Source organism: Nuphar pumila, chromosome 3, assembly GCF_984573655.1.
Source record: "Nuphar pumila chromosome 3, dmNupPumi1.hap1.1, whole genome shotgun sequence".
Classification (NCBI taxonomy): domain Eukaryota; kingdom Viridiplantae; phylum Streptophyta; class Magnoliopsida; order Nymphaeales; family Nymphaeaceae; genus Nuphar; species Nuphar pumila.
In genome coordinates this window covers 146965872-146985483 of record NC_143251.1, presented here as the reverse complement: position 1 = coordinate 146985483, position 19612 = coordinate 146965872, and the positions used below count along the sequence as shown (strand labels likewise).

The window sequence follows — 19612 nt, the reverse complement described above, 5'->3', positions numbered from 1 at the left end:
GAGCCAAACGTCCTCTAAGGTGGAGGTGTTTGACTCACTCGACTAATGCCAACTGGACACACCATAAGACCCTAAAATACAATATATATAATATGTGCAAAAGCCATAAATAAATCATAAGACCCTAAAATACAAGAAAATAAAGCCTAAATAAAACAAAAAACCTTAAACTATAAGAAAAATAAGCCATAAAATAAAAAAGCATAAATAAACCATAAAATTAAATATAAAAGGCTCTAATTCAAACCTTAATAAAAAAAACCAACCCTAATCAAATACAAGAAACACTCTAATGAAATTAACTATAAGAAGTCCTATTTAAAATTTTTGATTCAAAGTCATAATCAAAGAAATTCAAATAAAAAGGACCCTAATCAAATCAAAGAAAATCCCTAATTAAAGATATTTGATTCAAAGCCCTAATCAAAGAAAAAACCCCTAATCAAATCAAAGGAAAGCCTTAATCAAATTACACATCAAAAACCCTATGTAAAGATATTTGATTCAAAGCCCTAATAAAAGAAAATCAATGGAAAAAAACTAATAAAAAAATCAAAGAAAAAAAACCCTAGTTAAATCAAAGAAAAACCCTAATCAAACTAAATATAAAATCCCAAATTTGATTCAAAGCCCTAACAAAAAAAAATTCTTATTTAAAGCTCTAATCAAAGAGGGAGAAAGGAGGGGAAGAAAGAGAAGGAAAGAAGAGAGAGAGAGCAGGCTTCACCACCAGCCTCAAAGCTGGTTGTACCGCTGGCCTCGACCTGAGAGAGAGAGAAGGTCAGGGGTAGATCCCCCTTCGCCTGATTTTTTTAAGTGATGTTCCAAGTGTCCTATTCACAGTGTAATAGAGGGGTGCGCATCCCGCAGGATGCACCATCAAACACGTCCTAAGAGAGAGTTTGGATCATGGACAGTGTGTCCTGTCCTATACTGTCTGAGAACGTTCCAGGACGTGCTGTCCATGCACCATAAACAAAACTTTTTTTATTGTTTGTTCCTGTCCATCTGCTACTGTTCTGTGGGGGCACAGAACAATGGCGAAACTCTGTTTCTGCATCCGTGGGACACACCAAATCAGCATCCGCCCGTCCTGAATTTGCGTTGGTGCACGGACGCACATGGGGCCTGTGCTCAGTGCATCCCACGGAGGGGGATATGAACGGCCCCTAAAGTCTATAATTTTCAGGTTCCGCCAATATAGCTAATCACTAGTTTGTCCAAACAGCTACAACTCTACCTAAGAGTGTCCTTGAGCCAGACCAACTAAACCAACTTATTGCACATCAGATACTGGCTTAAATCTCCAACTCGTGACAGGCTTAAAGATTATGACAAGCATTACATATATAGAACAGACAATCAGATACTGCCCAGCTGATGATTGATCATAGTAAGGTTCCTTGGTTGATCGCTGTGTTTTGTCCATCCACTGTAGAACAAAACAGTTATTTGGGTATATACATTGGCAGATGGTTGCATGACATTGTTGAACATTCATGTGAATAATGGAGAGATTGGTGTTGGTCTGGCAGTCTTCCCTTTCACGCAGAGTCAAGCTTAGTTAATGCCTCATTATCATATTTTTCAAGGCTAAAAACAAGAACTCTGTTTGGGAGCGTTGAATGCAAGTTGCATGGAGCTCCATAACACTCTCTGCTGTTTGGGAGAAGTGCATTGTGAGTTCCCCTAGACCGTCTGATGTTTGGGAGATGTGGCGTTGCTAGAAGAGTGTTGGGGTGGAGTTGGCAACCCCAACACCACATTTTGATACCATTCACGAAATTACACGTTTCTTGCTTACAAGAACTTACCCAAAACTATTCAATAAGGCTCTTTTTGAGAGCCTTGTTATGGGATGGAAACATGGTTTCGGTGTTGCCAAAATATCATTTTGCTAATGTGTGACTTTGAGAGATGGAGTTGCCAAAAACATCCTCTCATGAAAGGTGTTGAAATGTGGAGTTAGGCCTGCCAACACCAGTACCAACGCATTGTTTCAGCAACGCCACTACTCCCAAACAGCAAGAGTATGAGAGCATGGTGGAAACTATAACACAACCTCCGATTCAACTCTCCCAAACACAGCCTAAAAATACAAGTTAATTCAAAGTTTTTATGTCGTATGTTCGACTCTCATCCTTTGCTTGGGAAATCATATACCAGTCTACAGCATCACAGTTAACCAAACATTACCACAACCAACAACAAAATGGGAGGAAATTTGTCTGAACAGGAACAGCATGCAATCAAAAGTTACTCTGATCAAATGGGCAGGCATATGTGCTTAGACACTTTTCGGCAGGTTTTCCATTATTACAATCACAGAGACTTGTTTTCAAAAAGAAAAAAGATCACAAAGATACTTCAAGAAGATTATACTTCTGTTAACCAATATTTTCTGAAACATAATAGAACCACCTGTAGACAATCCACTTGTGCTCAAGATGCTGAATGACAAATCAGAAACAAATACTGATCCTTGGCAATGGGGTATGTTGAAGCAAGTGGATAAATATGGATGCCCATAATCTACAAGAAAAGGGTACGGAGCTCATCTGCTTCCTGACTCCTTTCCTCAAGGCTTCTGTCTCTTCTATTTTTATCCAAGTCCAGCTTCTTTTTTAGTTCCTTCTCCTTCTCATCTATCTGCAGCAGGGAGGGGTTAAGGCATCCAGCAAATGACAAAAGTGTGTAGTTCTATTCTCAAAATGTTTTAAAGAGTAGCACTTACAGCATCATATATCTCATCATTGTTCTCAAAATCACCTTTCTTCCTCGGCAAAATATGAACGTGTAGATGAGGAACAGACTGGCCTGCCTCTTGTCCATCCTGGCATGCCAAGAACCATATATTAGTCATATAATATGATTAAAATGTCTTTCTCATCTGGACCTAATCAGGGGCTTGAACACTTGACAAAGAGGGAAATCAACTATCATGCCTCATGCCTGACACACTGTAAGACAAGGTTAACCCTGGAAAAGTTGACAGGTAAGTCACCCTTATTGTCATTCTACAGAGCTGTACATGAGATTTTCAACTCATACGGCTTTTCATTCAATTCTTTCAAAAGAATTGGATCCCTTTCCTTGTTTGAGAATCTCCTCATTTTTTCCACTTCAAGTATATATAGTTTGAATCCATTTGGTCTTGTAGGTAGGGGTGTCAATGGGTCGTGTTTGACCTGGACCTGACCCATACCGAACCCTACAGGGTCACGGTTTGGTGATAAACAAGGAGGCCCAATTAGAATCCAGGTCACTCTCAAAGGGTCCAATTAATATATGGAGCTGGGTATGGTTTGCGAAATTTTATACCAGACCTGGGCCCTGTTAGAATCTGTGTGCTTTGTGCTTGTGCCTTTTTGTGGGTTCATATTTTCCTCTTGTTTGAGGTGTGCGAAGACTTCTTGATCTCATTACATGGTATTAGAGCTATCACAATTTTTTGATCTTAGTGAAGCTAGTTCATGCGGATTTGATATCCTCGTTCGTATGATAGTGGACTTGTGGTGCCCAAAAGAACTTCGCTTCAGTTTTCTCTTTCTTTCTCTTCTTGTATCTATGGAGGGTGAACAATAAGTGATTGTCATAATCTCCACGAGACTCAATGACACAAACTATGTGATGTGTGAAATGAAATGGGGATCTTCGAAACACGAGCTTAGATTAACAAGGGCAAGTGTCAAGAATGACACTAAAGCATAACCCTTAAAAAGGGTATAACTGAAAAGAAAATAAAAATAAAAATGTATTCTTTATTGATATGAAAAACGAATTGCTTAAGAAGCATTGGAATGAAATACAAGAGGAGCTGCACCCCTTTATATACACAGCTGAAAGAGGACTCAATAGAGCTGTTGGACACAGTCCAACAGCTCTATTTAGAGCTGTTGGAATGTGTCAGTCCAACAGCTCTATTAAGAGCTGTTGGGGGCGTCCAACAGCTCTATTAAGAGCTGTTGGGGCGTGTCAGTCCAACAACTCTATTGCTAGTCAAGTCTGGACAGGACTTGACTAGCAACAGTCATTCTAGTTCAAACTGTTCTAGATGACATAAAGACAAAAAATAAAAATAAAGGAAAAAAATTACAGAAAAGAAAGAAATTAAAAATGTATTTATATATATATATATATAATAATATAATATTATTATATATACATATATGTGCAGTTTTACATTTTAACACTCCCCCTCAAACTTACGGTACAATGAGCGAAAGTTTGTCTAAGAGAAAGTGAAATCGGGGAGCAGCGAGAGGCTTTGTAAAGAAGTCTGCGAACTGATATTCTGAAGTGACATATGGGAGATCAATTATCCCGTGTAGATATTCCTCTCTGACGAAGTGACAATCCATTTCGATGTGTTTGGTGCATTCGTTGAATGTTCTGTTACTGGCAATGTAGATCACACTTTTGTTGTCACAACACATTTGTGAAGCCTTTGTTGATTCAACTCCCATGTCAGCAAGCAGTCGTCGGAGCCAAACTACTTCCATGGTCGTGGTTGCCATGGCTCTGTATTCAGCTTCGGTGGATGAGAGAGATACCTTATGCTGCTTTTTACACCTCCACGAGATCAATGATTCTCCTAAAAAGACACAAAACCAGTGGTTGAGTATCTGTTATTGGGATCACCTCCCCAATCAGCATCAGTATATGCAATTAAATCAAGAGAAGAGGAGGAAGATAAGAAAAGTCCTCGTGAAAGAGAGGACTTGATGTATCTGATAATACGCATGACTGCTCCCATATGAACAGAAGTAGGAGCATGTTGAAATTGACTTGCTGTATGAACAACATGTGCTATATCTGGTCGGGTAATGGATAGATAGGAAAGTGCCCCGACAAGCTGTCTGTAAGGAGTAGGGTCTGCAAGAAGTTCTCCATCATCAATCTTCATTTTAACATTAACAACTTCTGGAGTGTCAACTTTCTTATCACCAGTAATACCAGACCTGAAAACAATATCAAAAGCAAATTTAGTCTGAGATAATAAATATCCTCTAGGAGAATAAGCAACTTCAATGCCTAAAAAATATCTCAACAAGCCCAAATCAGTCATTTCAAAATGAGATTTAAGAAGTGTTTTGATTGTTTCAACTCCCTGTTTATCGCTTCCGGTGATGATCATATCATCTACATAGAGAAGAAACACAATGATCCCTGCATCAGAATTCTTAATAAACAAAGCAGTGTCAGTTAAACAGAATTGAAAACCAATATCAATCATAACACGACTAAACCTATCATACCAAGCTTTTGGTGCTTGTTTAAGTCCATAAAGAGCTTTTTCTAAGCGAAGGACTTTACCCTTAGGAATACTTAGACCAGGAGGGGGTTCCATATATACTTCTTCAACTAGCTTTCCATTTAAAAAAACAATTTTGACATCCATTTGAAAAATAGACCATTTTTTGATAGAAGCTAAGGCAATTAAGGTTCGGACAGTAGTCATACGAGCCACCGGAGCAAAGGTTTCTTCATAATCAATCCCATATTCTTGGGCATAACCTTTGGCTACTAAACGGGCTTTATATCTTTCAAGAGTACCATCACTCTTGGTTTTAATTTTATAAACCCATCGACATCCTATAGTTTTCTTCCCTGGAGGAAGATCTTGAATATTCCATGTAGAAGCCTTTTCAAGTGCATCTAATTCAGCTTTCATGGCTTCTATCCATTTGATATCATTTTTTGCTTGAAAATATGTGAATGGTTCTTCATATGAGTGAATTAATGCAATAACTGCCCTATATGTGGGTGAGAAAGACTCGTATGATACAAACTTTCCTGGAGGCCTCGAGATTCGGGATGATTGTCTAGTTGGAATGTTAGAATATTTCTCAAGTGCACATGGAGGATTAGACTCTTGTCGTCTGGAATATTGAATACTAGTATCTCTATGAACTTCTTCATTTTCAACATTAAGATCAATAATTCTTTGATCATCATCAAAGTTACAGTCAAGGTCATATTCATAAGATGTTGATGTTAGATCTAGCAAAAAGGAGTACTCAGTGACGTCTTTTAATTTTCTAAAATCATAGAAGCTCTCCTTTTCAAGAAAGGAAACATTTCTAGACACATATAGTTTATTATTTTTGAAGTCAAAACATCTATAACCTTTCTGGTTTTCAGCATGTCCTAAAAAGGCACAGGGAATCGCACGAGGGGAAAGTTTATCATTTTTGTCAGTAAATATGAAACATTTGCACCCAAATATTCTTAGTCTAGAGTAGTCTGGAGAAATGTTCATAAGCTTTTCAATGGGAGTGATATTTTGTAACAAAGAAGATGGCATCCTATTAATGAGATAGGTGGCAGTTAAGTTAAGGCAGCTTCTGCCCAAAAGTCTTTCGGGACTTGATTTGCTATTAATAAAGTCCTAGTGGTTTCTATAATATGACGATGTTTTCGTTCTGCCAGTCCATTTTGTTGAGGTGTATAAGGACAAGATCTTTGATGTGTGATGCCATGCAATTTAAGATAATTTTGAAAATCTGTGGATAAAAACTCTTCCCCTGAATCTGTGCGAAAAATAGTAATATCATTTTGAAACTTGTTTTTAACCATATTATGAAAAGTTTGAAAGTATGAAAATACTTCAGACTTATGTTTGAGAAAGTACATCCACGTATGTCGGGAGAAATCATCGACAAAAATAACATAGTAAATAAATCCTCCTTTAGAAATTACTGGTGCAGGACCCCAAACATCCAAGTGTATTAATTCAAGTGGTCTTGAAGAGAAAAAGGTTCTGTTCTGAAATGGTAATCTTTTCATTTTGCCGAGAATACAATCTTCACAATCAAATGATTTAGAGTTACAAAATTTCCCTAGATTTAGAAAATGTTGGATTTTGGCTATATGTGGGTGACCAAGTCTCTTATGCCACAGTTCCAACTCTATTTTTTGAATATTATAACAAAAAGCTTTCTTCGGCATTTCCAAAAAATCCATGTAATAGAGTCCTTCTCTATGGCCTTCCCCAATCAGCTTGCTTGACTGGCGATCATGTACCCAACAACCATGAGAAGAAAAAAAATATTACACCCATAATCAGAAATTTGAGATACAGATAAAAGATTTAAATTTAATTTGGGAACATGTCTAATTTCTAGAATAAATTTTTTTTTTGTTTTATAAATTTTTTAAAAATTTCCTATTCCTTCTATTTCAAGAGAAGTCTCATCGGCAGTAAAGACCTTTGACACACTTGTTTTATTTTTAACACATTTGGATAGACTTTGATTATTTGGGGTCATATGAAAAGATGCACCAGAGTCAAGAAGCCAAGAAATTTTACCTAGATCAGAAAAAGATGAGGCTGTTGCGCCGGTTGAAGCTTCAGATGAGGAAGAGGCACCTTTGATGAGAGGCTGAAGAATCTCCATTAGTTGGGTCAGGGAAACTGGTGCATCCTGATCTTTAGGCTCCGATCCAGCAATTCCAACTCTTTTTTCTCTCAGCTCCTTAAGTTTGGGACATTGTGGTCTGTAGTGTCCCGGTTCATGACAGTGATGACAAATAACTTTCTTCTTATCATAGTCACCATTTTGTCGGTTAAAGTGAGGAGGCCTATATGATCGAACATGATTCCCTGGTCTAGACACGGCTAAAATGGAATCATCTTCAATTTTTAAAGAACCTTTCCGGAGACGATTTTCTTCCATTGTTAACTCTTCAATAGTTTCAACAATAGAAAGAATTTTTCCCCGGTGAAGGAGGGCCGATTTAGTGGTTTCAAATTTCGGCCTTAATCCAGTGATAAACTGGTAAAAATGTTCAGCATCGAGTTGTTTCTGACGAAGCTCGATGTCTTCGGCACAATGCCACTTTGGTTCTAAAAGGGAAAGTTCTTCCCAAAGTTCGGACAACCCATTGTAATATTCACGAATAGTTTTGTCTCCTTGTGTCATCATTCAAACTTTTTCTTGGAGGTTGCACACGTGTGCAATATCTTTAAGGGAATACATATTCTTAAGGTATTCCCATGTCTTATCGGCATGATCAAATTTGGCAAGACTTGAGCATTTTTTAATGTCAACGCTATTGATAAGCCATGACATTATCTTCGCATGAGATATTCTCCATTCTTTCCATTTCTTCTCGTATGAGGCAATAGCCTTGATTTTCTCTTCTTCCGATAGAGGGACCTCTTTATCTCCCTCCTTTTTAGTAAGAGATAGCTTAGGTTCCGAATCGGAACCATCCACAATCCCCCATAAGCCTTTTCCCCATATATGGTGCTTCATGATTGAAGCCCATGTTACATAGTTCGTATCGCTTAGTTTCATAGGCATGATGGTGACTTTATCATTGTCATCCATCGATTACAAGGAGAGAAAGAATAGGGATAGAAGAGAAACAAGAAGGAAAATGAAAAAGAAAAAAAAAACAATACAACAAGATGTGAAATCTTCTCCAATGAAGTGATAAAACACTTCTCTTCAAGTGGCGAACACTTTTGCAAACGGGCACAGAAACCGAGGCAGCTTTTCCTCAAGATTTAGTATTTCCGCGGCTCTGATACCATGAAATGAAATGGGGATCTTCGAAACACGAGCTTAGATTAACAAGGGCAAGTGTCAAGAATGACACTAAAGCATAACCCTTAAAAAGGGTATAACTGGAAAGAAAATAAAAATAAAAATGTATTCTTTATTGATATGAAAAACCAATTGCTTAAGAAGCATTGGAATGAAATACAAGAGGGGCTGCACCCCTTTATATACACAGCTGAAAGAGGACTCAATAGAGTTGTTGGACACAGTCCAACAGCTCTATTAAGAGCTGTTGGACTGTGTCAGTCCAACAGCTCTATTGCTAGTCAAGTCTGGACAGGAGTTGACTAGCAACAGTCATTCTAGTTCAAACTGAACTAGATTTCATAAAGACAAAAAATAAAAATAAAGGAAAAAAATTACAGAAAAGAAAGAAATGAAAAATGTATTTATATATATATAATAATATAATATTATTATATATACATATATGTACATTTTAACAATGTGGGCATCCATAGTGAAGTACAAAATTTAGAAAAAGGGTCTATGGGGTTTGGTAGACGGATCCGAGAAAAAAAAAAAAGCATGTGCTCATAAAAAATGAAAATGGCAAAGAAGTTGTGTTTCAAGGAGAAAAAATGAACAAAGTAGTTGCTGACTACAAAAAAAAGATTGGAGTGGAAAATGGGTCATTCCAAAATCATGGGATGACTCATTAATATTGTTGATATACAAAAATGTTCTAGTTTGGCAAAATTTGAGTTTGTTAGTGATGCTTAGAAATACCTCAAAGATATGTTCTCCCTAAAGGATAAAGCCCATGTTTGTAACCTCCAAATGAAAGTGAGGACTATGATCCAAGGAAAAAAGAGCATAAAAATATTACAATGTTGTTTCTCTCTCTCCTTTGGGATAAATCAATTCTCATATAGCCTAAGTGGCATAGTCCACTTGACGTAGAGCTCCATAAAAAGTAAATCAAAGTGGCTCATTTTTATCATTTTGTAAATGGGCTTAGACTTGAATTTAAGGGCACAAAATCGTCTCTCCTTCGTAAATGAGGTGTTTCTTTTGTAATAGAAACTTTAAAAGAACTATGAAAGATGATAGAATGAAGAAATCCTTCTCTGCCAAGGAAAAATCAGCGCTTTCTATGTCAAGACCCACAAATCATACAAAAACTTACAAACATCCTCACTTTGGAAAGAGCTAAAATGACTATGAAAGAAACTCAAATAAATATGAATACAAGTAGTAAGATAATATGACACTTTTTCAATGAACTAGGTCACATCAAGCCATTTTTCCCGAGGAGAAAAGAATATCAAATAGATGAAAAAAAGTGGCCTTTATGGGCTCTTTGTAATGAAATGGTGGTCTTCCACAAAAGCACGAGAAATCTTCAAAGGAGTGTCTATTGAAGTCACTTCAAGCATAACCCATAAAAGAGTAAAAATGGAAGAACACAATAAATAAATCTTTATTTCTTCACAAGAAATGCTTTAAAAACATTGATACATAGTGGAAGGGGATCACCCCTATTTATACATAATGGAAGAGATGAAGGAGAGCTCTAAAGCTCTCCTTGAGAGTCGTTGGACTAGGTCCAACCACTATATTTCTAGTCAAGTCCTAGTTGGGATTTGACTAGAATATAACATCTAGTTCAAAGTGAATTAGACATTAAATAAAACAAAATAAATAAAATAAAAAATAAAAATAAAAATATAATATAATAATATTATTATATATGTTACATTTTACATTTTAACACTCTCCCTTAAACTTACGGTACAATGAGCGAAAGTTTGTTTAAGAGAAAGTGAAATCTGTGAGCAACAAGAAGTTTGGTGAAGAAGTCTGCTAATTGGTATTTGGATATAACATAAGACAGATCAATGATGTCACGTAGATATTCCTCTCTGACGTAGTGATAGTCCATCTTAATATGTTTTGTGCGTTCATGAAATGTTCGGTTGTTGGCAATATAGATCGCACTCTTGTTGTCGTAGCACATTCTTGAAGCTTAGGTTGCTTCAGCTCCCATATCAGCTAGCAGGCATCTGAGCCAAACTACTTCCATTGTTGTAGTAGTCATGACTCTATATTCAGCTTTGATGGAGGAGAGAGATACCTTCTGCTGCTTTTTGCAACTCCACGAAATTAATGATTCACCTAAAAAAACACAAAAATCAATGGTTGATTGTCTATTATTGGGATCACCTCCCCAGTCTGCATCAATATATGCAATTAAATCTAAAGATGAAGCAGATAAGAAGAGTCATCGTGAAAGGGAGGACTTTATGTATCTAATAATACGCAAGACTGCTCCCATGTGAACAGCGATGGGAGCATGTTGATATTGACTAGCTGTGTGTACAACGTGTACTATATCTGGCCTAGTAACAAAAAGATAGGAAAGTGCTCCGATAAATTGTCTGTAAGGAGTGAGATCGTCAAGAGGTTCTCTATCATCAATCCTCATTTTAATGTTGACAACTTATAGAGTGTCTACTTTCTTGTCATCTGTAATTCTAGACTTGAAAACAATATCAAAGGCAAATTTAGACTGAGATATTAAATACCCACAACGGGAATAAGCAACTTCAATTCTTAAAAAAATATCTTAATAAGCCTAAGTCAGTCATTTTAAAATGGGTTTTAAGAAGAGTTTTAATGTTTTCAACTCCCTGTTTGTCGCCTTCGGTGATCATCATATCATATAGAGAAAGAGAACAATAATACTTGCATCTGAATTCTTAATAAACAAAGCAGTCTCAGTTAAACAAGATTGAAAACCAATATCAGTTATAACACGACTAAATCTGTCATACAAGGCTTTTGGTGTTTGTTTAAGACCATAAAGTATTTTTTCTAAACGAAGAGCTTTACCCTTAGGGATACTAATACCCGGTGAGACTTCCATGTAAACTTCTTCAATTAGATTTTCATTGAGAAAAACATTTTTGACATTTATCTGAAATATGAGTCATTTTCTAATAGAGGCCAGAGCTATTAAAGTTCTGACAGTGGTCATACAAGCAACAGTGGCAAAAGTTTCTTCATAATCGATGTCATACTCTTGGGCATATCCTTTGACCATTAAGCGTGTTTTATACCTTTCAAGAGTTCCATCACTCTAGGTTTTGACTTTGTAGACCCATTGACAACCTATAGGTTTCTTACCTGGAGGAATATCTTGAATGGTCCAAGTGTTAGCTTTTTCTAATACGTCAAATTCTGTTTTCATGCCTTCTACCCATTTTATATGGTTTTTGGCTTGAGAATATGATGATGGTTCTACGTATGATTGTATTAATGCAATAATTGCCCTATATGTAGGTGAAAAAGACTCGTATGACACGATTTTTTTAGGAAGCATAGAAATTCTGAATGACCTTGTGGTTGGTACTTCGGAATATTTTTTTAATGCACATGAAAGATTTAACCCTTTACATCTTGAATATTGTAAACTAATGTCCCTATGGGTTTGCTCTTCATTATCATCATTATGTTCAACAACAATAGGACCTGATCATTGTCAAAGTCATGTTCAAGATCTCATTCATTGGATTTTGAATTCATATCTATTAAAAAAGAATATTCAGTGACTTGGGTTTCTCGAATTCAAAAAAACTTTCTTTCTCTAGGAAAGATACATTTCTTGATACATATAATTTTCCATTTTGGAAATCAAAACACTTATAGGTTTTTTGATTATCGGCATATCCTAAGAAGGCACAAAGAATCACATGGAAAGAGAGTTTGTCATTCTAGTTGGTGAAAATGAAACACTTGCATCCAAAGACTTAATCTAGAATAATCAGGAGATAAGTTGACAAGTTTTTCAATTGGAGTTATGTTTTTTAAAGAAGAAGATGACATTCGATTAATAAGATAGGTAGCAGTTAGGACAGCTTCCGCCCAAAAGTCTTTTGGAACTTGATTTGCTATTAGTAAGGTCCAAGTAGTTTCTATGATGTGTCGATGTTTATGTCCGGCCAGGACATTTTGTTGTGGTGTGTGTAGACAAGATTTTTGGTGTGTAATGCCATGTAAATTGAGATAGTCTTCGAATTCTTTGGACATAAATTCTCTCCCTGAATCATTGCGAAAAATGGAAATATCATTTTGAAATTTATTTTTAATCATTTTATGATTTTTTTAAAAATGTGAAAAAACCTCAAATTTGTACTTAAAAAAGTAAATCTAAGTATGTCTAGAATAGTTATCGACAAAAATAATATAATATCATATCCACCTTTTAAAATAACTGGTGTGGGACCCCAAACATCCGAATGTATTAATTCAAGTGGTCTAGAGGAAACAAAAATTCTATCATGAAATGGTAATCTTTTCATTTTGCCAAGAATACAGTCTTTACAAGTGAAACTTTCAGAATTACAAAATTTTCCTAAACTTATAAATTTTTGGATTTTAGACATACGAGGATGACCAAGTCTTTTATGCCATAAGTCCAACTCTAGTTTTTGAACATTATAATAGAAAGCATTCTTAGGCAATTCCAAAAAATCCATGTAATAGAGTCCTCCTTCTCTATTGCCTTCCCCAATCAGTTTTTTGACTGACGATCCTGTACCGAACAACCATAAGAAGAGAAGGAGATATTACACCCATAATCAGAAACAAATAAGAGGTTTAAATTCAGTTCAAAAATATACCTAAGTTCAAAAATATACCTAACTTCTGGGATAAAAAATTTCTTTGTTTTAAGAAGTTTTTCAAAATTTTCTATTCTTTCTATTTCAAGAAATGTCACATCGGCTTTGAAAACTTTTGACACACTAGAGTTACTTTTAAGACATTCGGATAAGCTATTGATATTTGGGATCATATGAAAAGAAGCACTAGAGTCAAGAAGCCAAAAAAAGTTACCGGGATCGTAGAATAATGAAACAACCGCTCCAGTTGATGCTTTAGTTGAGGAGGATACTCCCTTAAAAAGAGGTTGAAGAATTTCCATCAATTGAGCCATAGAAACTGGTGCATCTTGATCTTTTGGTTCTGATCCAACCGATGCAACCTTCTTTTTGTCTCTCCTCTTTAGCTTAGGACATTAGGGCATATAGTGCCCTAGCTTATGACAATGATGACAAATGACTTCTTTTATCAAAATCACCACCTTGTCTACCAAAGTGAGGAAGCCTATAAGTGCACACATAGTTGTCCGGTCTAGACAGCTAAAACAGAATCCTCTTCAGTTTTTGGAGTATTCTTCCAAAATCTGTTTTCCTCCGTAGTTAGTTTCTCTAATAGATTCAATAATAGAGGAAACTTTTCCATGATGTAGAAGAGCTGATTTGGTAGACTCAAATTCCGATCTTAAACCATTTATAAATTGATAAAAATGTTTCATATCAAGTTGCTTTTGGTGAAGCTCGATATCTTTGGAACAATGCAATTTTGGCTCAAGAAGAGTCAATTCCTCCCAAAGTTTGGATAACTCATTGTAATATTCTTTAATAGTTTTGTTCTTTTGAGTCATCGTCCGGACTTTGTCTTGTAAATTGACACGTGCAATATCTTTAGGTGAATATATATTTTTAAGGTATTCCCAAGCTTTATCAGCATGCTCAAATTTAACAAGACTAGAGCATTTTTTGATGTCAACGCTATTGATTAGCCATGATATAATTTTGGTGTGCCCTATTATTCATTCTTTCCATTTTTTCTCATAGGTTGTCAACGCCTTGTTCTTCTCTCCTTCCATGAGAGGAACTTCTTTGTCGTGAGAATTAGTTTTGGTTCAGAATCGGAACCATCAACTAAATCCCACAACTCTTTTCCCTAAATGTGGTGAAGCCCACATTACATAGTTGGTGTCATTTAATTTCATGGGTATGATGGTGATCTTATTATTGCCATCCATCTTTTACAAGGGTGTGAAAAAGAAAGAATAGATGAGAGAAGAAAAGAAGAAAAAGAGAGAGAAGAGAAGAGAGAAGAAGAATGAACACAAAGACAAAATTTTGTAGCCAAGCTTCCTCCAAAGTCCTTTCCTTCTCTAAGAACGATCTCTTGAGTCACGAGCAAGAGGATAAAACACTCTTTGCAAAGGGAGCACGGAAAACTAGGTGGAAATGTTTAAGATCGAAAGCTCTTCAAGGCTTTGATATCATGTAATGAAATTGTGGTCTTCCACAAAAGCATGAGAAATCTTCAACGGAGTGTCTATTGGAGACACTTCAAGCATAACCCATAAAAGGTTAAAAATGAGAGAACACACTAAAATAAATAAATCTTTATTTTTTCACAAGAAATGCTTAAGAAGCATTGATACATAGTGGAGGGGGATCACCCCTATTTATACATAATGGAAGAGATGAAGTCCTAGTCCAACGACTATATTTCTAGTCAAGTCCTAGTTGGGACTTGACTAGAATATAACGTCTAGTTCAAAGTCAACTCGACATTAAATAAAACAAAAGAAATAAAATAAAAATAAAAAAGGGAAAATAAAAAAATATAATAATAATATAGTATAATAATATTATTATATATATTATTGTAATGAAATGGTGGTCTTCCACAAAAGCACACGAATCTCTCAAAAGAGTGTCTATTAGAGACACTTCAAACAACACCTATAAAAGGGTATAAATGGAAGAATACAATAAAATAATGAATCTTTATTTATCACAAAAATGCTTAAGAAGCATTGATAACAATGTTGAAGGGGATCACCCTTATTTATACAAAAAGGGAGAGAAAGAGGAGAGCTCACTTTGAGCTCTAATTATAGTCGTTGGACTAGAGTCCAACGTCTATAATCTAGTCAAGTTCTTAGTTGGAACTTGACTATTTTATAACTCTAGTTCAATCCGAACTAAATATTGAAACCGAAAAATAAAGAAAAGAAAAATAATAAAAATATAATATATAATAATAAAAACATAATATAATATATTATATTATTATAATATATTTATGTTACATTTTATATTTTAACAATTATATATATTACATTTTGATTTTACATTTTAACAGTCTTCAAACGAAAGAGTGGTGTAGATGAAGGTTCAAAAAATGTCTCACTTGCTCAACTCATGAAAATTCTTCAACCACTATTCAAAGGTTAATCTTCCTCTCTCTTTGGTGCGACCGTCTCAACATGCGTGAACTCCGTTAAGAATTCTTGATTCTGGTGTCACTTTTTATATCACTCCTAATGAGTTCATACTATCTGAATGTCTAATTAACCCAAATGATTCTTATGTTTTAACCATCAATGGAACATCTTTAAAAATAAAAAGTTTTTGTACTATGAATTGTTTTCTAAAATTAATCAATTTTTTTATGTCTCAAACATTAGAGTAGTACTAAAACTTTAACTTAAATCTCTTATCTATTTCTCAAATTACTGCCCATGGATGGAAGGTCACCTTTTTCATCTAATTATTGTTTGGTACACGATCTCCAATCTGAGAAGCCGATTGGGCGAGACCATAAAAGAGGGAACCTCTACTACATGGGCAATTTGAAACTATCCAATCAAGATTTTTGTAATTTAGTTGAAAAGAAAGATATTAAAAATTGGCATAAGGGATTAGGCCATCCAAATATGTCAAAAATATATTTATTTTCTTTTCTTGAGAATTGTAATGAAAAGGATTTGATTTGTGAAGATTGTATTATTGGAAAAATAGAATTTCTACCATTTGGAACTAGTCAATATTTATTCTAAAGAACCATTTAAGTTAATACATTAGGATGTATGAGGACTGACACCAGTTATGTCTAAAGGAAGAATTTTTTATTATGTCATATTTATGAATGATTATAGTAGGCACACATGAATTTATTTTCTTAGACTCAAATCCCAAGTATTTGATGGATTTAAAAAAAATCATAGTTATGTCAACAATCAATTTAAAGCTTCCATTAAAATGTTTAGATATGATTCCGGAGGAGAATTTCTATCAAATGATTTTAAAAATTACATTCTTCAACAAGGAATTATTCATAAAAATCTTGCCCCCTACACCCCATAACAAAATGGGTTAGCTGAAAGAAAGCACGGACACATTATTGAAACTACTAGGTCTCTTCTAATATCAAAAAATGTTCCTAAAAAGTTTGTGGGCAAAGCCGCCCTTCCAACGGTTTATTTGATTAATACAATGCCTTCTACTATTCTTGAAAATACTTCTATTGAAAAATTATTCAAAATCCCTCCCTATTATACAATATTGAGAATCTTTAATTGTAAATGTTTTATCCTTTCTAACAAAAATGATGAGCTTTATGCGAAGGCCATTCCATGTGTTTTTTAAGGCTATGCCAAAAACCAAAACAGATTTAGGTGTCATGATATTAAAAATGACAAGCTTTATGTTTTAAGGAATATAACTTTTCTTGAAAAAGACAATGGTTTTGGAAAAAATGAGTTTAAGAAATCATGTGAGTGCGCCTTTTTATTTGATCTAATGCATGAGAATCATAATGATATTGGCGATGATTATGTAAAAGTAATGATATTCATGATATGCATGAGAGTGACAATAATGACATTCATAATGCTCATGAAGGTGATATGCCTATTATTGAACCTCACAATGAACTACAAACTTATTCTTGTCACACTCAAGATCAACCATTGTGTGCATTAGAGAGGTATTCCCAAATTCAAAACATAGATCAATCGAGTGTTAGAAGATCCACGAGAATTTCCCAAGCCCCTAGTAGGTTTGTATCCTATGAATTATTCAAACCAAACTATAGAGTGTGTCTTACAACCATTTACTCATATGTCGAACCATCGTCATATAATGAGGCAAAAAATCATCATGAATTAATTGAGGTCATGAACAATGAATTAGAAGCTTTAGAAAAGGCTAAAACTTTGGAGATTCAATCGTTATGAAAGAAAATCATAGGGTGTAGATGGATTTTCAAAATCAAAACCAAAAGTGATGAAACACTAGAACGATACAATGCTAGGCTAGTAGCTAAAAGGTTTAGTCAAGAATATGAGAAAACCTTGAACTCAGTAGCTAGGATGACCACAGTGAGAACTCTCATCACCGTAGCATCTATTAAAAAATAACCTATCTTTTAAATGGATGTTAAAAACATTTTTCTAAATTGAACCTTTAATGAAGAAGTCTAAATAGAACCTCCTCCAGGGTTAGGATTGGCAGATGCTAGATGAAAAAGTTCTTCGTTTGTGAAAGGTTTTATATGGACTAAAACAAGTTTCTAAGGCTTGGTATGATCGTTTTAGCAATGCAATGGTTCCACTAGGATTTAGATCTTGCTATACTGATATTGCATTGTTTGTTAAGTCTTCTAATGCAGGTATATTTATTTTTCTCCTCTATATGGACGATATGATTATCACAAGAGGTGATAAACAAGGAGTTAGTCATATCAAAGATGTTCTCAAAAACAACTTTGATATGACAAGTTTTAGCTTTCTTCGATATTTTTTTGGAATTGAAGTTGTTTACTCACCTCGTAGGTATTTTTTGTCTCAGGCTAAGTAATGCAACCAAGATAATTAAAAGGTCAGGTCTTACTAATGAAAGAGAGTTGACATGATAGAGTTCATTAATATAAAAATGAAAAAAGAGATGGAGAACCTCTTAAAGACCCAACTCCATAATCCATATTGCAAAATAATTGGTGCTCTAATGTACCTTTCTATTACTCGTCCTGATATTTTTTATGCTATTTATACTACTAGTCAATTTCAGCATTCTCCCACTACAGTATATATGAGTGTTGTAATGAGAATAGTTAGATATGTTAAAAATACCATTAATTATGGTTTATTTTCATCATCTTCATCCCTATTAGATGTCATTGCACATTCTAACTCCGATTAGGGAGGAGATATAAATGAACGTCGCTCAACCACCAGATTTTGTATTTTCTTACGTGATTCTTTGATATTTTGGAGATGTAAAACGCAACAGAAGGTGTCCTTGTCCTCTACAGAAGTCGTGACCACTACAACTTTTGAATTGGTGTGCTTGCAATAGTTACTAGAAGACTTGGGGGTTTACATAACTGAACCCTCAAGACTATGCTCTGCTAATAAGAGTGTCGATTATATTGCAAGCAATCATACATTTCATGAGCGAAAAAAGCATATTGAAATGGATTGCCATTATGTCTATGAAGAATTCCTAAAGGCTATTATTTTACCATATGTACCATCTAAATATCAACTATTGAATTTCTTCACTAAGACACTGCCGTCTTGTAACGACCCCAACTGACCCTCATAAAACTAGTGGATTTTTTTTTAAACAATTGCGAAAATACACCCAAGTATCCAGGGCATCACAGATTTAATATACCAAACTACAAACTATACTGTGAATTGAATCAACTAAAGAATAAATCAAACTTTATTTATTTATATCAAAAGTCAAATAGTTTAGACCATCAAAATCGACTATATCATATTTAAGTCATCATGTCAGAAACCAGAACACTAGTCACACAGCTCGCAGTCTTCAGCCAACTAGTCAGGACATCACTAAGCATCCGTGCCTATAAAACAATTTTAAGAAAATGGGTAAGAACCAGAGTCCTTTATACGAATTCCTCTAAAAATCCAAATAGTAAAAGAAATAGCATAAACAAATTCATACATAAATTTCAAAGGAATCACAAGCAATAACTTTCTATAATTATTTTACTATTCAAGCATTCAACCAAATATCGTGAAGAAATAAATATCATGCGCAACCAAATAAGCATAAATGCATGAACTAATGTTGAACAGTAAAATTTAAATGATTCAATGCACATGCATGAATAATTTATTAAGTTATTTATCAAAGTTGTTTTTGCATGCATGTCTCAATTAAATGCACACAAATTTAATTTTCACTTTTCCTTAAACCCGCGGATACTCAAAACGGGTACAAATTCACGAAGTTCAAGTTAGGTTCCCAGTTGTAGTTTAACACACATTTTGTATTTTATTAGTGAGGTTCACACTTGTTCTTTGACCGATATTAGAAATCAACATCATCCATCAGAGCATTAGAAATCAACACCATCCATCAGATCTATCGAACTAAGGTACGTGTTGTTTCGGTTCAAATCTGTTGATTCATATGTTA

General features: G+C 34.8%; 1 protein-coding gene across 1 annotated transcript in view; it reads right to left on the bottom strand.

The window, feature by feature from the left end:
* Window positions 1-2223: 2223 nt before the first annotated feature.
* LOC149844334 (bifunctional bis(5'-adenosyl)-triphosphatase/adenylylsulfatase FHIT-like) overlaps window positions 2224-19612 on the bottom strand; it is a 32172-nt gene continuing 14783 nt past the window's right edge. The window contains exons 3-4 of the mRNA XM_090002145.1: window positions 2735-2833; window positions 2224-2649 (exon numbers count right to left, since the gene is read on the bottom strand). Coding sequence (XP_089858271.1) covers window positions 2533-2649; window positions 2735-2833 — 216 coding nt within the window. The 3' untranslated portion in view covers window positions 2224-2532. The remainder of the gene's footprint in view (window positions 2650-2734; window positions 2834-19612) is intronic.